At 37.9% G+C, this 26838-nt stretch overlaps 3 protein-coding genes and 1 non-coding gene across 6 annotated transcripts in view; 2 read left to right on the top strand and 2 right to left on the bottom strand.

Annotated features, from left to right (window-relative positions):
- Positions 1-1851: 1851 nt before the first annotated feature.
- LOC114366468 (facilitated trehalose transporter Tret1-like) lies at positions 1852-12079 on the top strand. Its single transcript, XM_028323342.1, has 4 exons — positions 1852-1891; positions 6883-6990; positions 8035-8173; positions 10121-12079. Exons 2-4 carry the CDS (start codon positions 6898-6900, stop codon positions 11320-11322), a joined length of 1434 nt encoding a protein of 477 aa, XP_028179143.1. The 5' UTR covers positions 1852-1891; positions 6883-6897; the 3' UTR covers positions 11323-12079.
- A 932-nt stretch (positions 12080-13011) lies between these two features.
- Positions 13012-22543, bottom strand: LOC114366492 (zinc finger protein 846-like). Of its 3 annotated transcripts, XM_028323376.1 has the most exons (10): positions 22293-22543; positions 19847-19960; positions 19127-19627; positions 18536-18624; positions 17658-17783; positions 16995-17102; positions 15709-15921; positions 14547-14658; positions 14133-14237; positions 13012-13284 (listed from the first exon to the last, which is right to left on the bottom strand). In XM_028323376.1, exons 1-10 carry the CDS (start codon positions 22482-22484, stop codon positions 13138-13140), a joined length of 1707 nt encoding a protein of 568 aa, XP_028179177.1. In that variant the 5' UTR covers positions 22485-22543; the 3' UTR covers positions 13012-13137. The 3 variants fall into 3 exon arrangements, with proteins under 3 accessions (XP_028179177.1, XP_028179178.1, XP_028179179.1); XM_028323377.1 differs by lacking the exon at positions 16995-17102; XM_028323378.1 differs by lacking the exons at positions 16995-17102; positions 17658-17783.
- On the top strand, positions 16438-16510 carry TRNAT-GGU (transfer RNA threonine (anticodon GGU)). Its single transcript has one exon. It is a non-coding gene; the product is annotated as a tRNA-Thr (tRNA).
- Positions 22544-25005: 2462 nt separating the features above from the next.
- The window catches only part of LOC114366486 (uncharacterized), a 40482-nt gene continuing 38649 nt past the window's right edge, over positions 25006-26838 (bottom strand). Inside the window, exons 24-25 of the mRNA XM_028323369.1 lie at positions 26062-26214; positions 25006-25251 (exon numbers count right to left, since the gene is read on the bottom strand). Of these exons, the coding sequence (XP_028179170.1) occupies positions 25174-25251; positions 26062-26214 (231 nt within the window). The 3' untranslated portion in view covers positions 25006-25173. The remainder of the gene's footprint in view (positions 25252-26061; positions 26215-26838) is intronic.

The following is a 26838-nucleotide window of genomic DNA, read 5'->3' on the forward strand; positions in this document are numbered from 1 at the left end:
TAAAAACAGTCGTCAAAAGTCTGTCAAGCTTTATTTATATAAAAAAACACCGGTTTGGTTATAGTTAAGTACCGCAAGTAAGTAGGTAGCTACCGTACTAGCGGCCGCCCGCGGCTTCGTACGCGTGGATCCCGTTTTACCCCCTTAGGGGTTGAATTTTGCAAAATCCCGTCTTAATAAGCACCCACGTTCTAAAACTAACCCCCATGTAAAATTTGAGACTCCTAGCACTTGTAGATTCTGAGATTTCGTGATGAGTGAGTCAGTCAATCAGTGACCTTTTGCTTTTATAAATTAAATTAAAATTAAAATATGATAGTGCAACTCAGCTTAAGTTACAGTACAGCCCACAAATTAAGGACCTTTTAACAATAAAATAGTTCGTCAGTCCATGTATGATGATACGTAACCTTTTTCATGTCTGTACGACTCGCGCTTATCCACTTTGGTTGTGCCAGATACGCTAAGTAGAGTATGTTGTACTATGCTGCACTCTGATTAAATTATTTCCGATTATTATTAATAATAATAAACTTTATTGGTGTGGTATTTCTCGTGCAGCGACTTTTTCATTATTAACTTAGTATTGTTTCTAAATAACTGTGTAGAAGAATATACTTACTAGCGGCCGCCCGCGACTTCGTATGTATGGACCCCTTTTACCCCTTAGGGGTGAAGTTTCGTGAAATCCGTTCTTACCATAATAGGTAGGTATCTACACTCTTTATGGAGTCTACCTGCCAAATTTCAAGTTTGTAGTGGTTATAGTTTCTGATGTTTCTGAGATTTCGTGCATAATCAGTGTGTGGTATTTCGCTTTTATGTTTAGAAGATAAAGAAATTTTTCATCATCAGTTGATAGGAGACCCATCAACTATCAGCTTCCGAGGCAAAACTTTTTAAAAATACTTATTAATCCTGAAAATCCATTAGTTTTCTAATAAATAACGGAAAATCGGACTCAACAAATCAATTGAAATGTCACATTTTTTTATTCCAAAGAAGAAACTAGGTATACCTACAGGGTGGAAACGATAAGTGATCTCACACGATTATTTCTAAACTAAACAAAATATCAAAAAACTGGTTACTGATCCTGAAAGTGCTTCACGAGCTCTTTCAAACCGTACCAATAACAGGTTACAGAATAAACGGGATTTTTCTGATAATGCAATGTTTCCAGCTTCCATACTAAATGTATGCCAACCATTCAATATTAGAAGTGCAATTTTTTTAAAACTTAAAATAAACTTGCAAATTGCATTCTTATTTAAAATTGTTTATGGAAAATATTAGTTTTAGGCTTTACTTACTATAAAATTTGCTTTATCAAGAGATGAATGCCATATTTGTGATACTTAGTACTCAATGTATGGAAGACGGAAACGTTGAATTTTTAGATAGATCCAGTTTATTCTGTAACTTAATATTAATACCATTGGATAGAGCTCGTGAAGCACTTTTAGGATCAGTAACCAGTTTTACAATATATTTTGTAGTTTTTAATATTATGAGGCTGTATCAAATGTATGGAAGCCGGAAGGAAACATTGAATTTTCGGATAGATCCAGTTTATTCTTTAACCTATTATTGGTACCGTTTGATACAGCTCATGAAGCACTTTCAGGATCAGTAACTAGTTTTTTGATATCTTGTATAGGTACTTTAGAAATAATCGAGTGAGATCACTTATCGTTTCCACCCTGTATAGTTTTGACAGCTAGTGAAAAGTTACTGTGTAAAAGTTACCAACTGGTTAAAAGGTTTAAAATAACTCCCAGTTTCTGGACTTTTTTCTTTGGTACAATTTTTGGTGTTTATAAGAGTGTTTTGTATAATGATGATGGAACTTCATACTTTGGTGGAAGACGCCCCTGGATTAGACAATCAGGTCAGTAGAGTTAAGTTGTTGCAATTCACAAAGGCGAGTAAGAAGAGTAGTTGCCAATAAATAAAAGACAATGCCGGAAATTGGCGTCTTTTTTTTTTTTTTTTATTTATAAGCAAAATACCAATGGATTTGCAATACTTACATGTGGTAAATGACTTCATTGTTCCTGTAGTTCTTCGTTTCACTTATGTTATTGCACGTTACGACGCATTATCCAACAATATCGGAGAACATTTCCTCAGTACGACTGAATCGCGACTAACCTGGCGTCGCGGCCGATGTTCGTTTCTGGGCATATCGCGGAGACACGCGCCACGCCCCCGTTTCACATCTATTCCCTTCTATGATCTGAGTTTATTACACTATTTTGTAATCAAAAAACAAAGTTTGGTCGATGGCCGCGCGAAAAAAAAAAGACGCCACCTTCCATACAAAATCTGGCATTGCCATTTTGACAATGTTTAAAAAATATCAAGTCAAACGCGAAATCGGATCGAGTTCGAAGCTACCACAATGTCTCCTCAGCCTTAATTGCAAAAACAAAAGAAATCAAATGAACTTAACCGAACACAAATAAATTAAGAACCCATTGTTACAATAAATAGGTAAACAATTAAATTCAATAACCTTGTATAAAAACAAAGTAACTGGAGAGGTCGTGTAACTTTCACGTTGACCTCTTAGGGGAAACATTATCATTTAAAAGTAAATTTGAACTAATAATGGTGTTTTTTTCCGATGAGTAGCAATTAAAAACTACGAAAAGCAAGGTTGACATTTGGATTTCGGCGAGCCTTCAAAATCTCTGGTAAAACTTGTTCAAATATTCATTGAGAAAGTAAATTATTTGATTGACAAATGCAATTAATAACAACAACACAAGACTGAAATACTGGATGTCCCATTTGCAACGGTGTCAGAACACCGGAGGTAGTTCTATAAAATTTAATGTGCATATGGTTTAAGTGATCCTTGCTTCAATGTTAGCAAAAATCGAGTAAGTTTTAGTTAAATGTTAAAAACATTACGTGTTATGGTCAATAAATAGGAGCACTCATACCGGTGACTCACGGCACTCATACCTGCCAAGCGTGGAGATTATGGCAAATCCCTCCATCGTAGTGGAGGAGGCTCATAGTCCAGCAGTGGACTGTAAGGGCTGTTGATGACTCATACCGGACGCTTTAAGAAAACGTCAAAATGTTTATTTCAGAATATAAAGCCTTTCCACTTCCTTTTATAGTATTGAAAAATGGTTAAGAATATGTTAAAACTATTAACAAATTGAGAAATCCCTTGCACGTCCCGTTCCAAAGTTATGACGATTATTTAGGATCACTCACACCGCACACTGGCCGTATGAGTGCTCTTCAAAATCATGACTACTCAGTGATCACTCAATCCACATGCACGTAACTATGTTCTATAATAAAGCCCATTAAAACAGTCCTAATCATCATCATCATCATCATCATCATCATTATTTCAGCCACAGGACGTCCAATGCCAAGCATAAATCATAATATTGTCGGCCGTTTGGTGTAGTGGTTCGAAACGGACAACTATTCCGGAGGTAGCGGGTTCGATTCCCGCACAGTACAAACATTTGTGTGCATGAACATATATGTTTGTATTGGANTATATGTTTGTATTGGACGGGGTGTGATCTATGTATAATAAGTATGTATTTACAAAAAAAAAGTATTTAAGTATGTTTATATCCGTTCTCTAGTACCCATAGTACAAGCTTTGCTTAGTTTGGGACTAGAAGCGCAGTGTAAAATGTCCAAGGATATTTATTTATTTATAAGAATAAGGCACTAGCAAGCACTAACTAGCTACTACCAGGCCTCCGTCACTCGCCTATGCCGGCCGCGATAACTTACCTACAGCCTTAGCCTACAGCGCGCGACAACTTCAAGTTGCAAATCTGAGCCCCGATTACGGTAAATTTTATCGTCTACAATCCAAACACGCTTCTCAATTCTGCGATACGATTGGTCGTTCAACAGCATACGTCAGCTGTTTTGACCAATCGTATCGCAGAATCGAGAAGCGTGTTTGGATTGTAGACGTTAAAATTGGATTGTAGACGTAGACGTTAAAAGTTACCGTAATCGGGGCTCAGTCAAGGCCGCCACGCGCCGTGACGCGCCTGTGAGTGAGCACACGCGTATTTCTATACACGCTCGGTCGATTATAGTCGCAATCAAGGTTTATTGTTCCAACAGCACTATTATTATTCTTTAATGGAAAATCGTAATATTTAGGAATAATAATTAACTGTAGTAATTTAAATAATTTAAAAAAAATACACTTTAAATAATTTTGAAATACTTATGACAAAAAACTATAGCAAAAAAATTATTTAGCTAATAAAAACATTAACTTTACTTCACCGTGTCTATTTTCCGACACTACACCTTTTAAAACTGTGTGTCCCATTTCGAATTATCGCAACACTGAAGTTTATTAATAGGTAGGTACTTTAGAGATGGTACGATTATAAAAAAAAACCACTAGATTAAAGTTTACCAATCGTAAATACAATAAATGCTTCTTAAAATTAAGTTTTTATTTATTTTAATTTGCTTATTCAACCCTGACGCTTGAGCTGTGAGGTAGATCAATTCTGAACACAAAAAAATTGCGGTCTTGTGAGCGTAGTGTAAGGTGCGATTTCGAATGCACCATGTGCGTTGGATATTTTGCATTATTATTATGACCGTTAAAATGTCGGCATCTGATCCTACACAAAGGAGTGCAATTTCTGTTGCTACTATTATGTATTCTGTGCTACTACGCTACAGTGTGTCTAAATTTTGTTTTATGTAGGTATACTGCACTTAGGTACCTCAAATAAATAAATAATAGTTTTTTCTACGCCACGTGCGGTGACGTGCGGCGATAAGTGGATACCTACTCTAAGTAATTCAGATAAAATACAAATCTTAATGGTATGCAGTCTGCCTACAAATGTCACCTTTAGCATAGTAATCAAGTATACAGGGTTTTTAATTTTCTAGGCCGCTTGTAAGCATCCGTTTTTTTGACCGGACTACGTCCAGATTTTTTCGCCGGATCTTTACTTGTGTGTGTACATTAGGGATGTTATGGAATTATGTAGTTTCGGTTATGGATACGGTTACGGATATAGGAATAATATTATACCGGTTTCGGTTACGGTTTCGGATATTTTTTTATTTCGGATATCTGAAAGTTTCGGTTACGGTTACGGATATCCATAACATCCCTGGTGTACATGTACATGCACAATATGACGATAATGTAATGTATCAAAACTTTTGGAAAACGAACAGTGCGAGCCGCCACTCGTAAAGCTCACTCGCCTTCGTGAATTGCAACAACTATTGATTGAACTATAAAATACTTGACATTGGCTATACATGTGCAAACTGAATAAAAACATAATTGAACAAAAGAAAACTTTGTTTAAGAGACATGCAACTGAACAAATAATGCACTTTGGCATTAATTAAAACAATATTGTGTAGGTAACTGCCGATACCACGAAACGACAGAGTGATTCTGTGAGTCATACGATATATTTTAGTTTATTTTGTCCAACTGGTTTTTACCAGATTGGACTGTCACCTCTCGTATAATTTTCTTTTTGTTGCTAAGGCGACGTAGCCAATGTTTTGTTTTACTTTCTTTCATAATAAAGGTCATAGCAGACTTATCAACTCGGAAAGGGAAGAACAACGTTTCGCCTTTCGCGAGCTATCAACCGCCAGGCGAGGCGTTTACGTTACGATGCGGAAGCGGATAAGTGTTTATTTTATTTTATTTTATTTGGGATAACAAACAATTGCGCAATATTAGAAATTAAAATTGTTCGTTGCAGTATTGAGTTTCATACAAAGAATACTGACCGTTTCGAGTTGATATACGGTTGGACCGACGATCTGGTGAAGGTCGCGGGAGGTACCTGGATGCAAGCGGCGCAGGACCGGTCTTTGTGGAAATCCTTGGGGGAGGCCTTTGTCCAGCAGTGGACGTCTTTCGGCTGAAACGATACGGTTACGATCCCTTTCCGCGCTAATAAGTGTGCTACTTCCTTAAAAGTCGAAATTATTTAAAAAAAAAAGCATGGATGTTAATTACCTGGACTGACTGGAAGAAACCGCTTCCTAGAGGTAAGACCGCCTAAATTGTAACGTTTTGATTTTGTATTTCCCGACAAAAAAATATTAAATACTACTTAGGTCAATTTGATACAATTTTCTACACTTTTTTTAAAGTCCTTGATTATAAAAACACCCTGTGTGAAGTATTTAGATAACTAATTTGAGGTCTGGTGAGAATAACACAAAAAAAGTATTAATGTGCCTTCAAATAAGCAATAAAAAGTAAAAAAACACGTTCATTTAATTTTAAAACAAACTACAAGTAGTACCTAACTATAATCGATTAAGTTTAATTTGTTGATCAAAAACAGTTGTAATTCGGAAGAAACTGGATGTTGCGTTAGTTTGAAAAAGGTGATAGAGAAAAAACATCGTGTTTTTTCTTGGTGTGTATTCCCATAGTATAATATTACAGAAAGAAAGTTAACTAACTATAGGTACACTAGTCTAGTGACTATAATACTATTAGTCGGCCGATAGTTTGGTCTTCCAATTTGTATGAGGAATCGGCCGATACCAAATCAGTGTAATGTGCATTTCAGGGATGTTATGGATATCTGTAACCATAACCGAAACATTCGGATATCCGAAATAAAAAAATATCCGTAACCGTAACCGATTCAAAAGTTTCGGATAGTTTTGGATGTAACTAGGTAGCTTAAATTGTTTTTTGTATAGCATTAGGTATATGTAAAGGCGTCTTCCGTAATCACCTGTTTCGCCCCATTCAAGACATTTTGTTTGCCATACTCAAGACTTTCTTGCCCCACTTAAGACCTTTTTTACCCCTTTTTTTGTCACATTACAAGCTCGTTTATAAGTTACTAATTTATTATACAGAAAAACGAAAAGAAAATGGACGAATACAAGGAGGTGCCGACGAGCGAAAAAGATGAAATTTTGTACGCCTACGAAAAAAAGAAGTCATGGAAACCTTTACTGAGGCAGGTAAGCTATACATTTATTCTCCTTTTTGGTATATTTTCATTTATTTTTGTAATAGAGCTTTGTCAAACCGATAAGGTGGACCGTCGACATTAAAAAGTAGCAGGAAGGCGCTGGATGCAGGCCGCTACCAACCGGGCGATGTGGAAATCATTGGGGGAGGCCTATGTTCAGCAGTGGAAGTCCTGTGGCTGAAATGATGATGATGATGACCCATTTCCATATTTTCCTGTGGAAACAACACAAATAAAGAAACCACCCAAATCGACTGAGCTAAACAAACAACTTGATAAAATCAAAATCAAAATCAAAAATATTTATTCAGTTTAGACCACAAGTGGCACTTATGAACGTCAAAATGTAGTAAAAAATAAAAAAGAAAAGGTAGCCCTTATGGGGCACTTTATATGTCTCCTTATCTTTTGGGCCCTACCAGCGCCTACCTATAAAATCGAACTGCCGTACGAAACGTAAAAGCAAATTATCGACGGGTTCATCCAGTGTCTAATGCTTGTTTTCACCATCAATCCCTATTTTTAAGTGACCCCTATGAAAACAAAGTTCCTGTTAAGTGTTGCCATAGGGGCCACTTAAAAATTAGGGATTGATGGTGAAAACGGGCATAAGTAGCTCAGTTGGAAGAGCAGTCGCCCGGCAAGCGAAAGTCGTGGGTTCGATTCCCGCCTTAGGCAGTGCTAGTGGGGATGTTTCCTGGGTAAAATAGCAAGAGTTTTAAATAGTCCGTCAGTTAGCTTATCAAAAACTACTCGACACGTATTTTTCACTTTTTAAAACTAATGAAAATGTAAAGAGATAAAGCGTGCCAAAGTTCTAAAGAAAAGGCCCGTGACGTCAGTGAGTGCGTAAAAGTGCAGCACTTTGTGACGTTCGTGCGGAACTTCAACGCACTATACCTTTGTAATTATTTGTTTGATTTACAATTAAATATACGTGTCCAATATTTTTTTATACTAAAATTGACGGACTTAAAAATTGTTTTAGGAAACTACCCTATTTTAAAAATGATTTTAACTTTTTTTCTTCTAGCTGTTCATAGCCAGCGGCCTATGGACCCCATATTTCGCGGTGGGCCTCAGCCTTGGGACCCCCACCGTGTATGTACCCCAAGCGAGGAAGGAGGCCAACTCTACTGACGCCGTGTCTGTGGAAATGGCGTCTTGGTTATGTAAGTACCTACCTATTTATCTTCCATCTTCTATCTATCTAATCTAAATATACAATAAAAGGAGAAACTGACCGACTGACTGACATATCAACGCACAGCCTAAACGGCTAAACGTAGGCACTTGAATTTTGGGAGGGACGTAGCTTAGGTACCGTAGAGGTGCACTAACAAAGGAATTCCCGAAATTCCCACATCATCATCATCATCATCATGTCAGCCATAGGACGTCCACTGCTGAACATAGGCCTCCCCTAATGCTTTCCACGTTGATCGATTGGTAGCGGCCTGCATCCAGCGCTTCCCTGCTACCTTTACGATGTCGTCGGTCCACCTTGTAGGTGGACGTCCCACGCTGCGCCTTCCGGTACGCGGCCTCCATTCCAGAACCTTGCTGCCCCATCGGCCGTCAGTTCTGCGCACTATGTGAAATTCCCACGGGAACGGGAATTAGCGGGAAAATCCTTTTGTATAAAAAATCTAAACCGCTAAATCTAAAGTTAGACGCTTGAAATTTGGCATGCAGGTACCTTAGTAAACTTAAAGCTTAGTTACAATAGGATATTGCAAAATTCCCACGGGAACGGGAGTTAGCGGTAGCACTATATCAGTCAGTCAGTAACTCAAAGGTGACTGACTGACTGATATAGTGATCTATAAACGTACAGCCCAAACCACTGGACGGGTCGGGCTGAAATTTGGCATGCAGGTAGATGTTATGACGACGTGGGTATTTTACGCAAGGATTTTATGAAACTCCACCCCTAAGGGGAGAAAACGGGATCCACGCGTATGAAGTCGCGGGCGGCCGCTAGTCTACATATGTATAATGAAAGCGAAAGGTCATAGACTGACTCACTCATCACGAAAAAACTACAAGTGCTAGGAGTCTCAAATTTCGCATGGGAGTTCCTTTTAGAACGTAGGTGCTCACAGACGGGATCATCTAACGAAATACACTGCATCCTTCACTTGTAACATCTTATTAATTTTTTTAACTAGTAAGTCACACCGCCAAACAAATTTCTTTTCTGCTCAACCCAAAGGTAAACTGGTCGAGAATGCTTCAGTGCATTAAGTTCGCCTTATGTACAAATTTATTTTGGCATTAAAGTTTAAATAAATAAATAAGTACCTAAGTACACCTATTGTACTTACCAATCATTTCTCAATTCATTTCGCGAAGTTCTTAATTACATTTTTCCCATATGATGATGCTAAAATTGTGTGTAAAACCCGATCGAGCCAACTGCGCACCTCGCTTGAATGCGAGTCTGCCTCGCACTCACCCGCACACCTTCCGCGCTCGCCCTGTCCGTACCAGACCGTGACGTCACGGCCGCCAGATGCGCAGTTAACTCGACCGAGTTGTACTTATGTAAAGTAACAATTTTTGCGGACGTCGAGACACACACAATCACAGTATACACAAACGCACTTTAATACATTACAATTTATTATTATTATTATGTACGCACACACAGTTTTGTTTTTTAAATATTATCTTTTTATTTATAAATATCTTATCACATCTTTTCTACTTCGTCTATATCGTATATTATTATTTTCTACTACGTCTGTATTTACACTTAAAATTATTATTTATGTACGTATATTTTATGCAGTATAGGTTAGTGTCCGTGACTCTCACTCGGCATGGGGCACACTGAAAACCAGCGCAGCGTCGTGGTTTCCCTCACCGGGGGCCACGGCATATGCTGAGTGGGGTCCCATTGCGATGGGCATCGCTGTGCGACAGGGTGGCACTGCTTAGTTTACTTGCTCATTCATTGTATTTTTTATGTCACCTCTGTCTCATTTGCTTTTTTTTTTATTTTACCTCTTTTGTCTTTTGTGATGTCCATGGCAATAAATGTTTCTTTCTTTCTTTCTTTCAATTTTAAGTGTCAAGAACATCGAATAGTTTCTAACCAAAGTGTTTCTTTCCAGCCTCCCTCTTCGGTTTCTCGTCTCTCCCTTTCGTCTTCATACTAGCAATACTGATGACCAAGATCGGGCGAAAGAAGAGCTCTCTATTCGTCTCCTTTAGTTTAGTTCTTATATCCATAGGATACTACCTGACGTCATCTCCAGTTCACTTGTTGATCACCAGCGTCATCCAAGGCGTGCCAAACGCCGCTACCGTCTCTGTATCAATATTATCAACAGTAGAATACACTTCTCCCAAAGTTCGAGGGGTTTTACTAACGATCAAGACTGCCACAGTTTTCTGGGCGTTGTGGATAGCGAATACAATTGGAACGTACGCGGATTGGAGATACATTTGCGTACCCAGTTTCATAAATGCGCTGTACTCGTTAACCGTTGTGTTCTGGCCAGAATCCCCTATGTGGTTGGCCAGTCAAGGCAGGATTGAAGAATGTAAGAAAGTCCACAGGTCTTTGAAAGGATGTGATGTTGAATCGGAGAGAGAACTGCAGAAGTTGATCGAGCACCAAATGGAGGTCGACAAAAAGAGGCTGCAAAAAAAAGATTCCTACTCAGATATCTTAAAAGACAGAGTGTTTTATATACCAGTTACTCTATCCTGTGTGATGATGTGTACACATTTATTATCGGGGAAGCAAATTTGTATGATGTACGCTTTGGACGTCTTGACGAAAATTACTAAAAGTGAAGATACGGCGTACAGCGGCATGCTCTTACTTGACGGCGTGACAGTCCTATGTATGTACATAGGCTGTGGTTTCTCTAAAGTTCTTACTAGACGTACTTTATTGTTCACTTTCGGGTCTCTAGCAGTTTTCTTTCTATTTGCTCTCTCTTTGTATTTGTACCTGTGTCATTTAGAAGTGATTGTTAGCAACAATTATATTCCCATGTCACTCCTTGTAGCCTTTTCTATGGCTATAGGAATTGGCCCTATAATTTTGGGTATTTCTTTATATGGAGAATTAATACCTATAAAATATAAAGGAGAATCTATTATAGTAACTTCTCTATTCTTCTTCCTTCTCCAAGCGACTCTTTTTAAGGTTTCTCCGTATGTTTTCGATATTTTAGACTTGCATGGGATGTTTTTCGTGTGTGGAATATGTGTGACGATCAGTTTAAGCATTTTGTACAAATATCTTCCTGAAACGAAGGATAGAACTCTGCAAGAGATTGAGGAGTATTTTAAGAAACGATGATTTTAATTATAAATAGGAAATTTGATACTATTTACCATTAATTCAAACTAAAAACTTCTGATTTAAAAAACTCTAGTGTCCTAATAAGGTCCGGAGTAAGCAGTCGTAGTAAGTATGTATGGTATACTCATATCTAAAGACTATACCTAAACACGGCCCGTTTTCACCATCAATCCCTCATTTTTAAGTGACCCCTATTGTAACACATAACAGAAATTTTTTCATAGGGTTCACTTAAAAATTAGGGATTGATGGTGAAAACGGCCATTAACCTACTAGATCCGATTTCTGATCCGATTGTGCGAATCTGCTCAAAATTTTGGTTTAAAAACTTTAAATTAATAATTAAAATTAATAAAATTAATATGGGAATAATAGTGACTTCATAGCTTGGAGTATTGCCATATAAAATCTATGAGAGAAAAAGTAATTTGTGGTATCAGAAACCAGAAAAGATAAATGTAAATTATTTTTTTAACTACCTACAACGAAAATTATTCGTAAAAACTAAAATAGCCAAAAGGACACAGTTTGGTATGAATTAAAATGTTTTTAACGTCAAAACGTGCGTTAAAAACGATTGTGATATCAATTAGGAATTACCAATTAAATTATCTACCTTATTTTAATTTAAGCTATAATTAAGGCATTAATTAAGATAAGCTTGTACAAATCGTCTTTATGTTGAAGTAATTTTAATTGTAAATATTCGTGTGTAAGTTGTAAAGATAGATAGGTACCTACTTATAGTTCCAAAATACTGGACTGTCCTGTCGATGACATTGACAGTGGGGCGCCACCGTCAATACCGGATCGCTGGTTCAGATTTATGCCATGTTGGAAACCATAATATAGTTGAACGATGGTAGCGCCCCCCTGTCATTGAGTTTGGTGGGACAGTTCAGCGTGGGTCATCTATAAGTAACAGTCAGCGTCAAATAGTTCATGACACCCAAAGTAGCCAATAAGTTCGCAACACGTCTTAGTTACAATTGGAATAAGGTTGTGTTGTCAACTTTTTGGCCACTTTGGGGATCACGAACTATTTGACGCTGAGCGTAAGTACTATGTCAATAAAAATAATGAAATAAAAAATGGTAAAAAAAGTTTTCGTCTATTATTTCCATCCATCTTCTGACGCTGACTGTTTAATAATTAATTAAATAATAAATGATAAAAAAGTTTTCGTCTATTATTTCTATCCATATTTTTCAATAATTTAATTAAAATTTTAATTTGAAAAATAAATAGATCCAAATAAGGCCTAGTTCCTAATAAGGCCTATTTTGAAAAAATAAAATTAATTGTTTTAATCTCTCAAAATAATCCTATGTTTATGGTACGCTCAGAATATTATTATAAATGATTAAATAAACTTGTTTAAAAAAAAGGTAAGACTGATTCTAATACGTAGGTAGCTAGCACACCACGTCGTATAGGTATTATTTTGTTGTGTGTAAAAAACAAAGTCTTAATTTTATTTACTGAAAATACTTGTATTCATTTAATTCAACAATGTTACTGTTTAAAATAAGAACATTACATGCATACAACAGTTTTTTGTTGCAAGTACGACATTGAGTAGACATTTTTTTAAATACCTTCGCGAAGAAAACTTTCTGTACGTAGTACAGTCAGCGTCAAATAGTTTGTGACACCCAACGTAGCCAAAAAGTTCGCAACAAATCTTTGTTACAATTGGAATAAGGTTGTGTAGTCAACTTTTTACCACTTTGGGTGTCACGAACTATATGATGCTGACTGTAAATATTATTATTCTCTTTGTATCAACTGATGTCAATCACCGCATTGCTATCAGTTTTGAGCCTTAGCACCACTGTGCAGTAGTTTGTTATGTGTATAGAGCGCAGCGGAGTGTGCAAACGTTGCCGGACACTTCGGACACTGTAGCGGACGCTCGCCAGTATGCGTCCGGATATGAGCCTGGAGGATGGCCAGCGTCTGTCGACAAACATTATCATCATCATATCATGAAGCTGGAACTTTGAACTCCTATGTTCTTCTGATTAAGTTCGTTGCGGGTCCAATGACAGTTTAACCCTCCCCCGGGACAAACTTGACCTTCACTGGCTGGGTTATTGACGATCAAGCCTAGCTACACAGCAGTTGCAGCGGTGGGAACGAGGGGTGGGAATAGTTCCGTTAAAAAATGGTCATAGAGTAACCTATAGAGGGAAATGAAGGATTTGTCCTACACTCCCTACGCTGGCCAGACAGGTTGGGGAGGCCTGATGTTCGCATATTGTCCCTTAGCTACTAACCACTACTAGGGAAGAGTAGGGGTGGTGCTTTTTACTTTACTGGAACCAAACGGCTTATTATTTCCCGTTTTTGCAACATTTTTCTTTACTGCGCCACCCCTATCGGCTGTAGGGTGATGTATCCCAACTAATATTATAAATGCGAAAGTAACTCTGTCTGTCTGTCTGTCTGTCTGTTACGCTTTCCCGCTTAAACCTCGCAACCGATTTTGATGAAATTTGGCATAGAGATAGTTTGAGTCCCGGGAAAGAACATAGGATAGTTTTTATCCCGGTTTTTGAAACAGGGACGCGCGCGATAAAGTTTTTCTGTGACAGACAAAATTCCACGCGGGCGAAGCCGCGGGCGGAAAGCTAGTAAGGCTATAAAGCCTAAAGCTTTCCTCGATGAATGCTATCCAACCCGTTTACGAGGAAGGAACAGTTTTCAAATCGGACCAGTAATTCCTGAAATTAGCGCGTTCAAGCAAACAAACTCTTCAACTTTATAATATTAGTTTAGAAGTAATAGAATAAACCAGCACTTACAAAGAATCCCCTGCCGCAGTGATCGCAAATATGGTTTCTAGGTGGGCGAATTTTTTTGTGAACGAAGTCGCAGTGCCTCTTCAAAGCAGAAGCGTTTTTGAACACCTGGTGAAATAACGTGACGTCATATACAACTTTCAAGTATGATTGTAGAGTAGCTCCAGTAGGTTAGGCCTGGTGTCCACCAAGGCAGAGCAGAGCGCAGAAGAGTTTTGAATAACTAATCAGATTTCATTATTTTCAATCTGCACAGCCCGTCGTCACTTTTCCGCTCCGCCTTAGTGAGAACCGGGCCTTACTTCCCAAACGACCTTCTCTGGTTGGGTTATTGGCGGTCAAGCTGTAGATCCTGGCTACACAGGAGTTGCAGCGGTGGGAACGAGAGGTGGGAATAGTCCCGTTTCCCATACATACCTTCTGACAATCCGAGCACTCGTGCTTCATGTTTTTGAGATGCACAAAGTCAGTGTGCTCTTGCAAAGTAGATTTATTTAAGAACTTCGCGTCGCACTCGCTGCATTTGAATCTGAAAGACAATAACCGCGTGTAAATAAAATCAATTGGACAATCCATGTCCAATTGATTTTGATTCAATAAAGTTATCTTTTGTAATTTTTTAAGGTCAATAGCAGATTTGTCAACTCGGAAAGGGATCAACACCGTATCGCCTTTCGCGAGCTGTCGTCGCCTTTCGCGCGCTGTCAACCGCGAGGCGAGGCGTTTACGGTGCAGATAGAAAAAAATACTAACCGTCTCGAGTTCGAGTTGATACGGTAACGATCCGTTTCCGGGTTGGTAAGTGTGCTTCGTCCTTAAAATCTACACTTATTTCCTAGGAAATCTTTTAATAAGACAATCTTTAAAAAAACTCTTATCGTCCTCAGAAAAAGGTAAGCGCGGAGCGGAGTTCAAATCATCAAATGGTGAATAGAATAGAATAATCTTTATTACCAAAACTGTGTACAATGCGCTGTTCACATTGCAAAACAATGAGTTACAACAGTGTTAACCATATCGGGCATGCAATAGTTAAAATAAAGTGCACCATTGCTTAGGCTTGATTTCCTTTTAGGCTGACATCGGTGACCGACGTCAGCGGCGCGCACAATTACACACTAGTTCTATGTAATCATCTGCCGCTGACGACGGCGTTGCAGTGCTATGCTTCATAGAACATTGTGTTTATTCATACGCTCGACCGATGTACGCGACCGACGTCAGCGTAGGAGGAAATCAAGCCTTATACCCGATGCGGAAGTGCGTATAACATTCGGCACAATAAGTACGCACTATTGGTCAAATAATCGTCTAATGTCTATGCATACTTTTTGTCTTTGTCGGAAATATGACATTGAATGATACCAATGACACTTAATAATTACAATGACACTGGATGACGCTAATTAGGTACACTTAATGACACCAGATCTCACACGAGTTCACACGGCTGGATTATTTTAAGCATCTTCGTCTATAAGACCTTGTTCCCACAGAGAAGACATTCCGTTTTTTGCAGGAGTCCTGCATTACTGGATACCGCAAAACTGGATTGTACGAGCTCTAATATCAGGCATACCTTTTGTCTTTATCCGAGATATGCGCGGAGTGCGTCTTCAAATGGTGCGCCAAGCCTTGGTCGGTGCGGAAATACTTGCAACACTTGGTGCAGTACGCACTATAGGATGTAGAGTGAACCGCCGTCATATGCCCGACCAGACCCGATTTCGCGTTGTACACTTTATTGCAAATCTCACATGAATATACTCGGCTGGATTGCTTGTGCACTGTGCTGAAATAAGCAATTAAGATTTAATCCTACTAATATTAAAAATACGATAGTTTAAATGTCTGGATGGATGTTTGTTACTCTTTCGCGCAAAAACTACTGAACGGATTTTGATGAAACTTTACAGTATTATTCTTTATAACCCAAAGTAACATTAGGCTATAATTTATGACGATGCGGGGCACGCACCACGGGCAAAAGCGCGAAGGACCGTTTATTGTGGAAAACCTTGGGGGAGGCCTTTGTCCAGCAGTGGACGTCATTTGGCTGACGACGAAGCCGCGGGCAAAAGCTAGCACTTATTAAAATTTCTTAGCGATTAGAGTCGTTTCCCAAACTAAATTATAAATAACTAGAAAAAATCTAACTGCCTAAGGCGAGAATCGAACCCACGACAGTCAAATATTTGTAACAATATTTTTGTTGGATGTGGGTAGTACTACTCAATATTGATGAAACAAACGCGGCCGCAACAGCGTATTAGTATTACACTTGAAAATTTCGACGGGTTCATCGAGTGTCTAAGTAGCTCAGATGGTAGAGCAGTCGCTCGGTAAGCGAAAGGTCGTGGGTTCGATTCCCGCCTTAGGCAGTTCGATTATTTCAAGTTAAACTCCCCGAGATATTATTGACTGGTAGAGAATGCCACTTGGCATTAACTCCGCCACGGCTACAGTGATTAAGTGCAAGCAAGATGTTAAACAAATAAACTGTGTGTGCTATTTAATTGAATTTTTGTTTTTATTAATTCGATACTTTTGTAATGGACTTATCCACCCACGCGTACGAAGTCGCGGGCGGTGGCTAGAACTCAATAATTTATTGCATCCAAAACGGCACTGAAGTCCGGTCGCCGAGCAAGAATTTCGTCCAATGACCCCAAGCTACCCATCCTTATCGATCGCGCAATTAAATTATATCGCTCTCGCACACTCACTGCGGCCGCCCGTCGCACAGTTGCGACAGCAATATAATTACACGCGAGCGATAAGGATGGGTAGCTTGGGGTCATTGGACGAAGTTCTATTTGCTCGGCGACCGGACTTAGGTGGTATGACTATGATGTTTATACTCACTACATGTGCACCTTAAGCCCCGCGGGCGCTACGAAGGTGCTGCCACAGATATTGCAGGACACCTTCTGCTTGTGCTTGTCGCGGTGGTAGCGGAAGCCGCGGTGCGACCTGCCCACAACATCATCGTTAAAACCACGGATACACTTGTCAAATGGAGCAACATGTTGCGAAACATGTCGCTAATTAGAGGTCATAGCACACTTATCAATCCAAAAAGGGATCAACAACACCGTATCGCCTTTCGCCACGAGGCGAGGCGTTTACGTTACGGTGAGGATAAGTGTACGTTGCCTAAGTGTATGTGACTAGTTGATACAGTTACGACCCGTTTTCGGGTTGATAAATGTGCTTCATAGATTACGTAATCTTCCCGGGGACAAGACGCGGGACTTTCTAGGCGTACTGTATGACATGTTTTTAAAAAGTTACGTCTACAGAAGGGATTCGTGTTTTGGCCCCCAGTGCGTCTACACGAAACACCTCTCGATCCCACCGCTGCAACTCCTGTGTAGCCAGGATCTACAGCTTGACCGCCAATAACCCAACCAGTGAAGGTCAAGTTTGTCCCGGGGGAAAGGTAAACATGTCATTGGACCCGCAACGAAATTAATCAGAAGAACATAGGAGGAGTTCGAAGTGAAGTATTCTTTTAATGTAACTTACTCAGTTGTGAACCCGCACTCGTGGCAAGTGTACGTGGTCTCTATGACGCCGCCGTGGGTGTCATTGTAGTGTTTCACCACTGAGTACACGTTGTTGTACCTTTTACCACAGTCCAGGCACTCGTATCTTCGGAGAGAAGGTTGGATTTGGTTTTAAAAAGTAGATAATGATTTCAAGAAAATGAGTAGGCAGGTCGCACTTGGTGGACTGACAATCTGGTGAGTCGCACGTACGTAACGGTCATTGTGAAAATCCTTGGGGGATACCTGTGTCCAGCAGTGGACGGCATTAGGTTGAAACTTGAAATGAACGAACGATAGAACAAAATAGCAAGTATTAATGGCCAATGGCCGACAGAGGTTTGGTCGAACTTTAAAAGATTTTCCACACTGGACACCGTCTGTGGTCAAGTCCAAGTGAACGCATGCATGAACAACATTGTAGGTACAAGTAAAAAAATATATTTGTAACTATAGGACCTTATTAGGTATCTGGCCGTATTGGCGGCCGGACCTTATTAGACACCTTTATCTTATTAAACAATACTATTTTATTTAAGGTCCATAGCACACTTATCAACACGGTAAGGTATCAACACCGAATCGCCTTTCGCTGCGAGGCGAAGCGTTTACGTTATGGTGCGGATAAGTGTGCATTGCAATACGGAGTTTCATACAAAGAATACTGGTCAGTATTGATACGGTTACGATCCGTTTCGAGGTTGATAAGTGTGCTTCGTCTTTTAAACTTTAATGCCATAATCTGTAACTTAATGCCATAAATTCTTTGCCAACTTGGTGCACAAAAAAGTACAATTGCCGGAATTAATGCCACAATACTTTCTCTACCAGTCAACTTGAGGTAATATTGAGACTTACCTTCTGGAGTGTCGCTTTAAGTGTTCCTTGTAGGATGGCAAAGTGCTTAGATTTGATTTGCATATATCGCACACGTAGCCGCCCTTTTTCTGTAATTAAAATAAAATCTATGAAATAAATAGTGTCGCAGTTAGGTCAGTATTGACATCATCATTTAGTATCCACTGCAGGATAACGGAGGTAGCACATTTATCAACCCGGAAAGGAATCATAAGTTGATACAAGTTGAGGCGATCAGTATTCTTTGTATGAAACTACATACTGCAACGCACACTTATCTGCACCGTAAGGTAACGTAAACGCCTCGCCTCGCGATTGACAGTTCACGAAGTCGATAACAGCTCGCGAAAGGCGATACGGTGCTGATCGCTTTCCGAGTTAATAAGTCTGCTATGACTTTAATCCCCTCCAATTTACCAGAGAGAAATGGAGGATTTGTTCTACAGTTCCCACGCTAGCCAGACGGGTTGGGGAGTGGGGAGGCCTGATGTTCGCATATTAATTTATCCCTTACGACATACATTCGAAGAGTGGGGGTGGTCCTATTCTACTCTGCCTCTAGAAAAATAAAACCAAACCTATTCAACGTACCTTTCCATGGCGTTTTTCCATGTGTTCATTCAAATTTATTTCGTGATCAAACCCAGTTATACAGTCCTCGCATTTGAAAGGCAATTTTAAGTACGACTCTTTTCTAGCTTCTCTTTCTCTTTCCAACATCACCTCCTCTCTGTCCAAATTCACAATAGCAATCTTTCCATCGTACTTATCTCCCAAATTTTTAATTTCGGTATTAGATTTTTTTGGCACAGCAACTTCTGGCACCTTTTTCCTTTTTTTCTTCTTAGTTCTTTTCTCTTCATCTTTTCTTATTTCAGACAAAGGCACGTCGACTTCGAGATCCGAGCTGTCGTTTTCAATTTTTACATCTGTATTTAAATCATACTGTAATGGTTGGTGGACTTCTAATGTTTGATTGTGGTCAATCAAAGGCTCAATTTTCACGATAATGTTATCATTGAAGGTAGTGTATTGTTCTGTGCGTGAACAGATAAAATTTTGGAATCTTTTTGACGGAGCTGCAAGCGGAAGCTGTGAAAAGAATACAAAAATTAGAAATAATGGTAATATAAGATTTTTTTTTGCCCCAACCAACAGCTCCTTTACGAGCTATGTTCCCCACCCACTGCCACTAAGTTTGGCAATTCTACGACCATCTACGATCTGATTCGAATTGATTAAGTGTGCCACTTCAAGGAATACTTTCCTAGGTCAACTTTATGAAACCTATTTAATAACAAAAACATTTACCTGTTGACTCTTTAGTACAATTTCCAGACATTCTTCGACTTGTTCTTTAAATAGGTCTATTTTATTCAAAAAATGGTGACAACGGCGGCAAATCACTAAGTTGTCATATTGAAACTGAAATAAAAAAAAACTCCTATTATTTAAAATAAAACTAGTAAGTAGCAAACCTAGCTTCTAAGTTAGGTATAATAATTTAGGCATCCAGAACGCAGCACACTTATCAACCCGGAAACGGATCGTAGCCGTATCAACTCGAGTCGGTCAGTATTCTTTGTATGAAACTCCGTACTGTAACGCACAGGTATCCGTGCCTCGCTGCGCCTCGCAGCGAAAGGCGATATGATGTTAATGCCTTTCCGGGCTGATAAGTGTGATATGACCTTTAAAACTAAATAAAAAGAAAAATTGCCTGACTAACATATCAACGTACAGCCTAAACCACAGGGTCTAGAGATTCCAAATTTGGCATGTAGGTTCCTAATAAGGTCTACTAGAAGTGCACAGGGTGCTAAGAAAGTGTGAAACTACTGGGCGGATTTCGATAAAACTAAAACTTTACAATGTTGTAGCTTAAACCTATTTACAAACTTCCAAATTAATATAAAGAACTAATTAAGATAATAACGACACTCAGAACTTAAGAAAATAATAATATTATCATTATACTAAGTAGATATTGATAGGTATTCGGAAATTTTTACGCTCTACTCTAGATACTAGTAGGTATTTCGGTTTGCTGTATTTTTAGTTTTAATTAAAGTAGCCTTGAAACTATTAAATCGATTTGGAAAATCCAGTTTTACAAAGCTGTAAGTAAACAACATTTTTTCTTGCAATTTTGCCTTCAGCTAATTCAAAGTAATTTCAACAAAGGACAATAAAGATAAGTACTTAGACGTTTGTTTGAATAATGTATATTTTGTAGATAAATAAATTGCTTAGCCTTCTCTCTGCTGATTTGGCTTGATACTTACATATTGGAGGAGAAATATTTAATGGTGTTTTGAAGTTTTTTCATTATCTACGATGCTATGATGACACCAATTAAATAAGTACTTCCAAAGTACCTACAGTAGGCGCGCGAGTTCATGTCCATCCTGAGGAATGCGGTAGTGCTGTTACCTAACTAATTATGCTAATGTCGATATCGATAATTATTATTATTACCAATTAAGTAGGTCACAACCTTATCTACTTATTCCATAATTATACACTCGACATCAAATAAATCGCACCTCCCGCGACAAGCATTTTCAAACGTATGCATCCCCACTTCCCACCAATATTGGCACCTTTTAAAAGCCTAGTTCTAACCTTCATTTCATTAAAGGAAAGGTTTTTACCCCAAAAATGGATCCAGAGTCACTTCTTCAAAAAATAGGTAGTTACGCTAAAGCCAACTTTTATGTCTATAAAACTGTTAAGTTGGGATTAATCGCTATCCATCTGTTAAAGAGGACACGTGAGATCATTAATTGGTTTTATAACCATAAAAATTGGTCTAATTGATCCCATAGCTTAGGTGGGCCCAAAGTGAGGTATTTTTTCAAGTCACATTTATGGTAGGTACATGTTAATGATTTATTAAGAAATTAAATGTGTTTTTCTTCATGTTTATTTATTGGGCTTTCAAATAACACCAATATTGTTGGGGCACCATGACTGTGTCAGAAGAAAATCGTTAAAGTTCGCGTCGCGGAAGGTGCGGTTTATTTGATGTTGAGTATATTTGCAACTTATAAGAAAGTATCCCAACTAATATTATAAATGCGAAAGTAACTCTGTCTGTCTGTCTGTCTGTCTGTCTGTCTGTCTGTTACGCTTTCCCGCTTAAACCTCGCAACCGATTTTGATGAAATTTGGCATAGAGATAGTTTGAGTCCCGGGAAAGAACATAGGATAGTTTTTATCCCGGTTTTTGAAACAGGGACGCGCGCGATAAAGTTTTTCTGTGACAGACAAAATTCCACGCGGGCGAAGCCGCGGGCGGAAAGCTAGTAAGTAAATAAGTAAGTAAGTAAGGCCCCGATGGACATGAACTCGCGCGCCTACTGTATCTAGCATTGAAATAAAACATTTGGATGCTACCTATTTTATTTTTATTTTAATGTAAGGTATTTTAAGCACGATAGCTCATGAGTGAGTGCTAACACTATACGCGCAGGACAATAGTTTAACAGTTAGATTTTTTTTTCTTTGGAAAATATTTAATGCTCTTAACATCCCTATTCGATTAGCCATGAAATATAATATCTAAGACAGGTAAAACCTGGTAAATATGTTAGTGTAAATAAAAAAAAATATCAGCCATTTTGTATGAGATGCCAATCTTTGACAGCTTTACTATACGATCATTTTCAATATCAAAACGGAACAAAACAATAACTTTACGAACAATATCATAGGTTTTAAAATTAAAGAAAATGCGTAAATAAACAATTAATACCTCGAAGTTGATGAGACTCTCGAACAAACTGTAGTGTTTACATGTTGTCAAACTTACGAAACCGACGTTTTTTGACAAGCAACACACGCAAATCTCACTTTCTTTCACTGTTTTAAAATTATCTTGCTCGGAGATCAACTCTTGACGAGACATCGCTTTTAATTTGTCGGGAAAATCAACAAAATCACACATAAAACACAAACATCCAATTCATGGCACACGCTCAGTGTGTTCTGTGTTCCTTTCTACGCAAAGAGCTCTTCCACAGATATGGATTAGAGTAGATACAGCAAGTTGCTAGTCAAAGCGTGCCATTCCGATATGTCCAAATGGACATACATGGTCGAGTGATGTTCATGTAATCCGATTACAACAATCGGATACGATGATTTTACGAGGACAGTAGTACGAACACGGTAGAGAGAAGAAATTATTTACGGATTGAGAATTGTAATTAACAGCAACGAGTAACAAATATGTAATTAATAAAGTAGCAGAAGAAGAATTATAAAACAAGTTAGATCAGTGATCGCGGAAGACAGAGTGCACTGTATAACGTCGAAATATACAAATCAAGAAGTTAGGTCAGTGATCGCAGTATACTACTATGTATACGACGCCCGAGATTTTGTCGTTTAGAAATATCTTCAAAACTAGGTACCTGACTTAGCTTTATGAAAAAAACGTATTGGCAAAACTACGCATTTTTACATTTATTAAAAATAAAAAGCTTGAGTAAAATAGTCTTTATTTTATGAAAGTAGGTCATTTACTTACTAGGATATTTAAAAGTATGGAATTAAGTATGAATTACTAGTAGTACTATTTAACATAATGGAATAACGATCATTACTTTCATAAACATTAGGCACAAAAAAAATATTATTTGCAAATTAATAATGTAGAATTGTAGAATAACGTCTACCGCTACATAATTATTTTAATCCACAGTCTACTAGCTATACATTTAATAAAATATCAGTTTTATCGGAATTAATTAATTTTTGAATCGAGTCACACGATATCATTCGATGACTTTGCGAATGCAGTACGATGATACGATTACTTTTACGTTGCGGCAATCACTAAAATTCGCTAAAATGACACTAATGACGTTTAAAAAGTGGCACGCTCGGCTTCATACAAATTTTGACACATGCTGCATCTATCCTTATCTGTGAGCTCTTCTAACTCAGAAAAAAAAATTGTCATTTTGACATATTTCCCATACAAAAACTGTCAAGTCAATTTTATTATTCAATGTAGGTAGGTATAGTTCCAAAATACTGGACTGTCCTGTCGATGACATTGACAGTGGGGCGCCACCGTCAATACCGGATCGCTGGTTCAGATTTTTGCCATGTTGGAAACCATATAGTTGAACGATGGTAGCGCCCCCCTGTCATTGAGTTTGGTGGGACAGTTCAGCGTGGGTCATCTATATTATAATATAAAACTTTGACAGAAACATAAATTCATAACATAAGATGTATGCCGTATGCGTGAACCGGAATGCAGAGGTGAAGCGTTTCGTTCTTGCACCGACATGAATAAACATTTTTTAGAATAAAAACTGAATACAATATTCTTAAAATATGCGGATGTATGGAAGATAAACTATTTTATTGTTTGAATTTGATTTAAATGCAATATTAGTTAAAGAGTGCAATTTATGTTAACTGTGGGGATTGGATTACGAATGTAAGTTATGTGTGCGTGACATTAACAAAACGCAAAATGGCGCGAAATTTGAAATCCTTCGAAGTTTCCTTCCTGTTTGTAGACAATTAAAAATTAATTTTCGAAATGGATTCGCTATCGGAATTTTATTAATTTTCTAAATTACAAAATTTATTCTAATTTAATTTGCCTATTTTGAGCTTAATGTACTTTTTACGTGCCTTGCCAGTAGTTCTACTCAGTCCTACCTACCAAATGAATCACGGAAGATTGCAGTGGTTCTACAAATAATTCGATGGTTTTGACCATTGTACTACCGGCAGAACTTGGAACTTAACAGAATTATTTATTAATTGATTATTTACAAACATCTAATGGACGTGTATTTCTGTGAATAAATGAATTTGAATTTGAATTTGAATTTGAAGGAACGCGAGCAACAGATGTTTTTTTTAATGCATTGTATAGTTTTACTAGCTTTCAGCCCGCGGCTTCGCCTGCATGGTATTTTGTCCGTCACAGAAAAACTTTATCGCGCATGTCCCTGTTTCAAAAACCGGGATAAAAACTATCATGTCCTTTCCCGGGACTCACTGTCTTTATGCCAAATTTCATCAAAATCAGTTCAGTGGTTTAGGCGTGAAAGCAAGACAGACAGACAGTTACTTTCGCATTTATAATATTAGTATAGATGGGTGAAATCCCCCCTTTGGTTTTATAAAAAACCTTTCAGTAGTTTTTACGTCAATTAATAACCATCAAACGTAAACTATAGTGACTTGATAGACTCATTCTCATAGCAAGCATATTTAATTTTAGCTTCTTGCTATCTAGCTTGTAAAAAATTATTTAGGGAGTAGGTAGATGAAAAAATAATGGAAATAATATCAAATCTTCGTCAAATGTTTATTTCGTGTAGTTCACTATGTACATAAACATTATACAATATTGATTAAATTATAGTAATACTGGAATATTTTTTATTTTCTATGGTCTGTATAATTTCTAAGTTAACTAATTGTATGTTTAGACTAATTGCAGGTTTTTAATTTTAATTTTGAGTACATATTAAAATTGAGCTGTCCTTTATCTGTCTTTTTATTATTAAAATTGGTTTATACGCCAGTCTACTGAATTGAATTAAAAACAGTAATTTTTGATTGATTTTTTATTAAAACCTAGCTAACAAATAACAATATAGCTACATCTTCATTGGCATTTCAAATTGATGTAGGTACGCGTACGCCTCTTGCAACTCCAAATCTTCTGTAGGTTGTATCTGAAACAATAAGTTTCAATATTGAGTAATGTCATCATATTCATCATCATCATCATCATCATCATCATCATCATCATGTCACAATCATAATTGGGATGATGAGTGGGTAATGAAATCTAAATTCTATTTAGTCCGTCTCAGACAGATAATAGAAAAAATTTGGAGACATATTTTTTATTTTTTTCATAATTGAATAATTACAGTATTATACAGGGTGATATTATACAAAATAAATTTTATGAAATCCGACTTGTATGAAAATTAAAATGATTAAAATGAAGATATCAATTTTCTGACTTCACCATACCATTTATATGCCCATGTTAACATGGTCTAGTGCCGGCTCATATACCCATTTACCTAACACCACCTGACAATATTGAGTTGAAATGACGCGTGACGTCACTTTTGAGTAAAAAATCTACTCAAGCGTGACGTAACGCGACATTTCAACTCGATGTAGCACTTTTATCATTTAATACGAGTCTAATATTTTATAATTATTCTATCTGACGGAAAAATCTGTCTAGGCTATCTATGTTTAAAATTACTTGTTACGTTAACCGATTGTTCCTGGGCGAGCTGCGCCCTTTACCTCAACTGGCATCCGCAGAATACCAGTGGTCGTGATGCGCTCTCTGCCGTCACGGCGTATACTGAGCTGATGCCATTTTGGTGCTTGTAGACGTTCTGTTGTCTAGATTTAGTTATTATCTTGCTGTGTACCTACTTGCATCGAATAAATATTTTTCTTTCTTTCTTTCAAATAATTGATGTTTTGTGTATAGTCCTTCGTAATCAATCACTCACATGTGCGAATTCCGTGGTATGCTCACACGCATGTTTTTTTTTCTTTTTCTTCTTTGGAGGCCGGATGACGACCATTATGCGTTTTTCGCTCGGAGTCAACCTTTTATCAGCTTCTGCTTTCGTTTTGGCTCGCTCTTTCCATTCTGACCATATCTGGAAGTAAATAGTTATTATAGATCTAGCGCTAACTCAGTCAGTACCTGAGGTATGGGAGGGGTGACATTGACATATTATGACGTGACAGAGTGTACAAATCTGAATTTTGAAGTCTCGCTGACGTTTGACCCCAAAACCTCACCAAAAATGTGCCAGAAGCAAGTGGAGTTTTTGACCTACAAGTCAAAGCCAGGCCAGTGGGGTACTGGCCAGACGGGTTGAAAGAAAGAAAGAAAGAAAGAATTTTTTTTATTTGACAACATAATAGTAAAAAATAAATACATTCATAACATTTTAGATCAAAAGGAGAAAGAAAAAAGGAAAAAATAATAATAAAGTTGTCAAAAAGGCCACCCACAGGTTGAGGACCAACATTGTTTTATTTTCGCGCGACTTCGTACGCGTGCACCCCGTTATACCCCCTTAGGGGTGAAGTTTCGTAAACTCAAGCTTGCTTGCTTGGAAGAAGATTCACCCGGCAAGCGAAAGGTCGTGGGTTCAATTCTCGCCTTAGGCAATTCGATTTTTTCAAGTTGTTTATTTAAAATTTAGTTTGAGAAGCGACTCCAATCGCTAAGGAATTTTAATAATCGAATAAATACTTTTCTTTCTTTCTTTCAA

The sequence above is a fragment of the Ostrinia furnacalis genome, unplaced genomic scaffold, assembly GCF_004193835.3.
Source record: "Ostrinia furnacalis isolate ACB-3 unplaced genomic scaffold, ASM419383v2 OfSCF0635, whole genome shotgun sequence".
Classification (NCBI taxonomy): domain Eukaryota; kingdom Metazoa; phylum Arthropoda; class Insecta; order Lepidoptera; family Crambidae; genus Ostrinia; species Ostrinia furnacalis.

Bases quoted from the DNA above. Each gene is read 5' to 3' on its own strand.
- LOC114366468 (XM_028323342.1), top strand. From the start codon at position 6,898: ATGGACGAATACAAGGAGGTGCCGACGAGCGAAAAAGATGAAATTTTG. The intron at 6,991-8,034 runs GTAAGCTATACA...TTTTTCTTCTAG, and splicing joins GGAAACCTTTACTGAGGCAG to CTGTTCATAGCCAGCGGCCT. The intron at 8,174-10,120 runs GTAAGTACCTAC...GTTTCTTTCCAG, and splicing joins GGAAATGGCGTCTTGGTTAT to CCTCCCTCTTCGGTTTCTCG.
- LOC114366492 (XM_028323376.1), bottom strand. From the start codon at position 22,484: ATGTGTGATTTTGTTGATTTTCCCGACAAATTAAAAGCGATGTCTCGT. The intron at 19,961-22,292 runs GTATTAATTGTT...TTTTTATTTCAG, and splicing joins AGAGTCTCATCAACTTCGAG to TTTCAATATGACAACTTAGT. The intron at 17,784-18,535 runs GTAAGTCTCAAT...TTCTCTCCGAAG, and splicing joins TTAAAGCGACACTCCAGAAG to ATACGAGTGCCTGGACTGTG.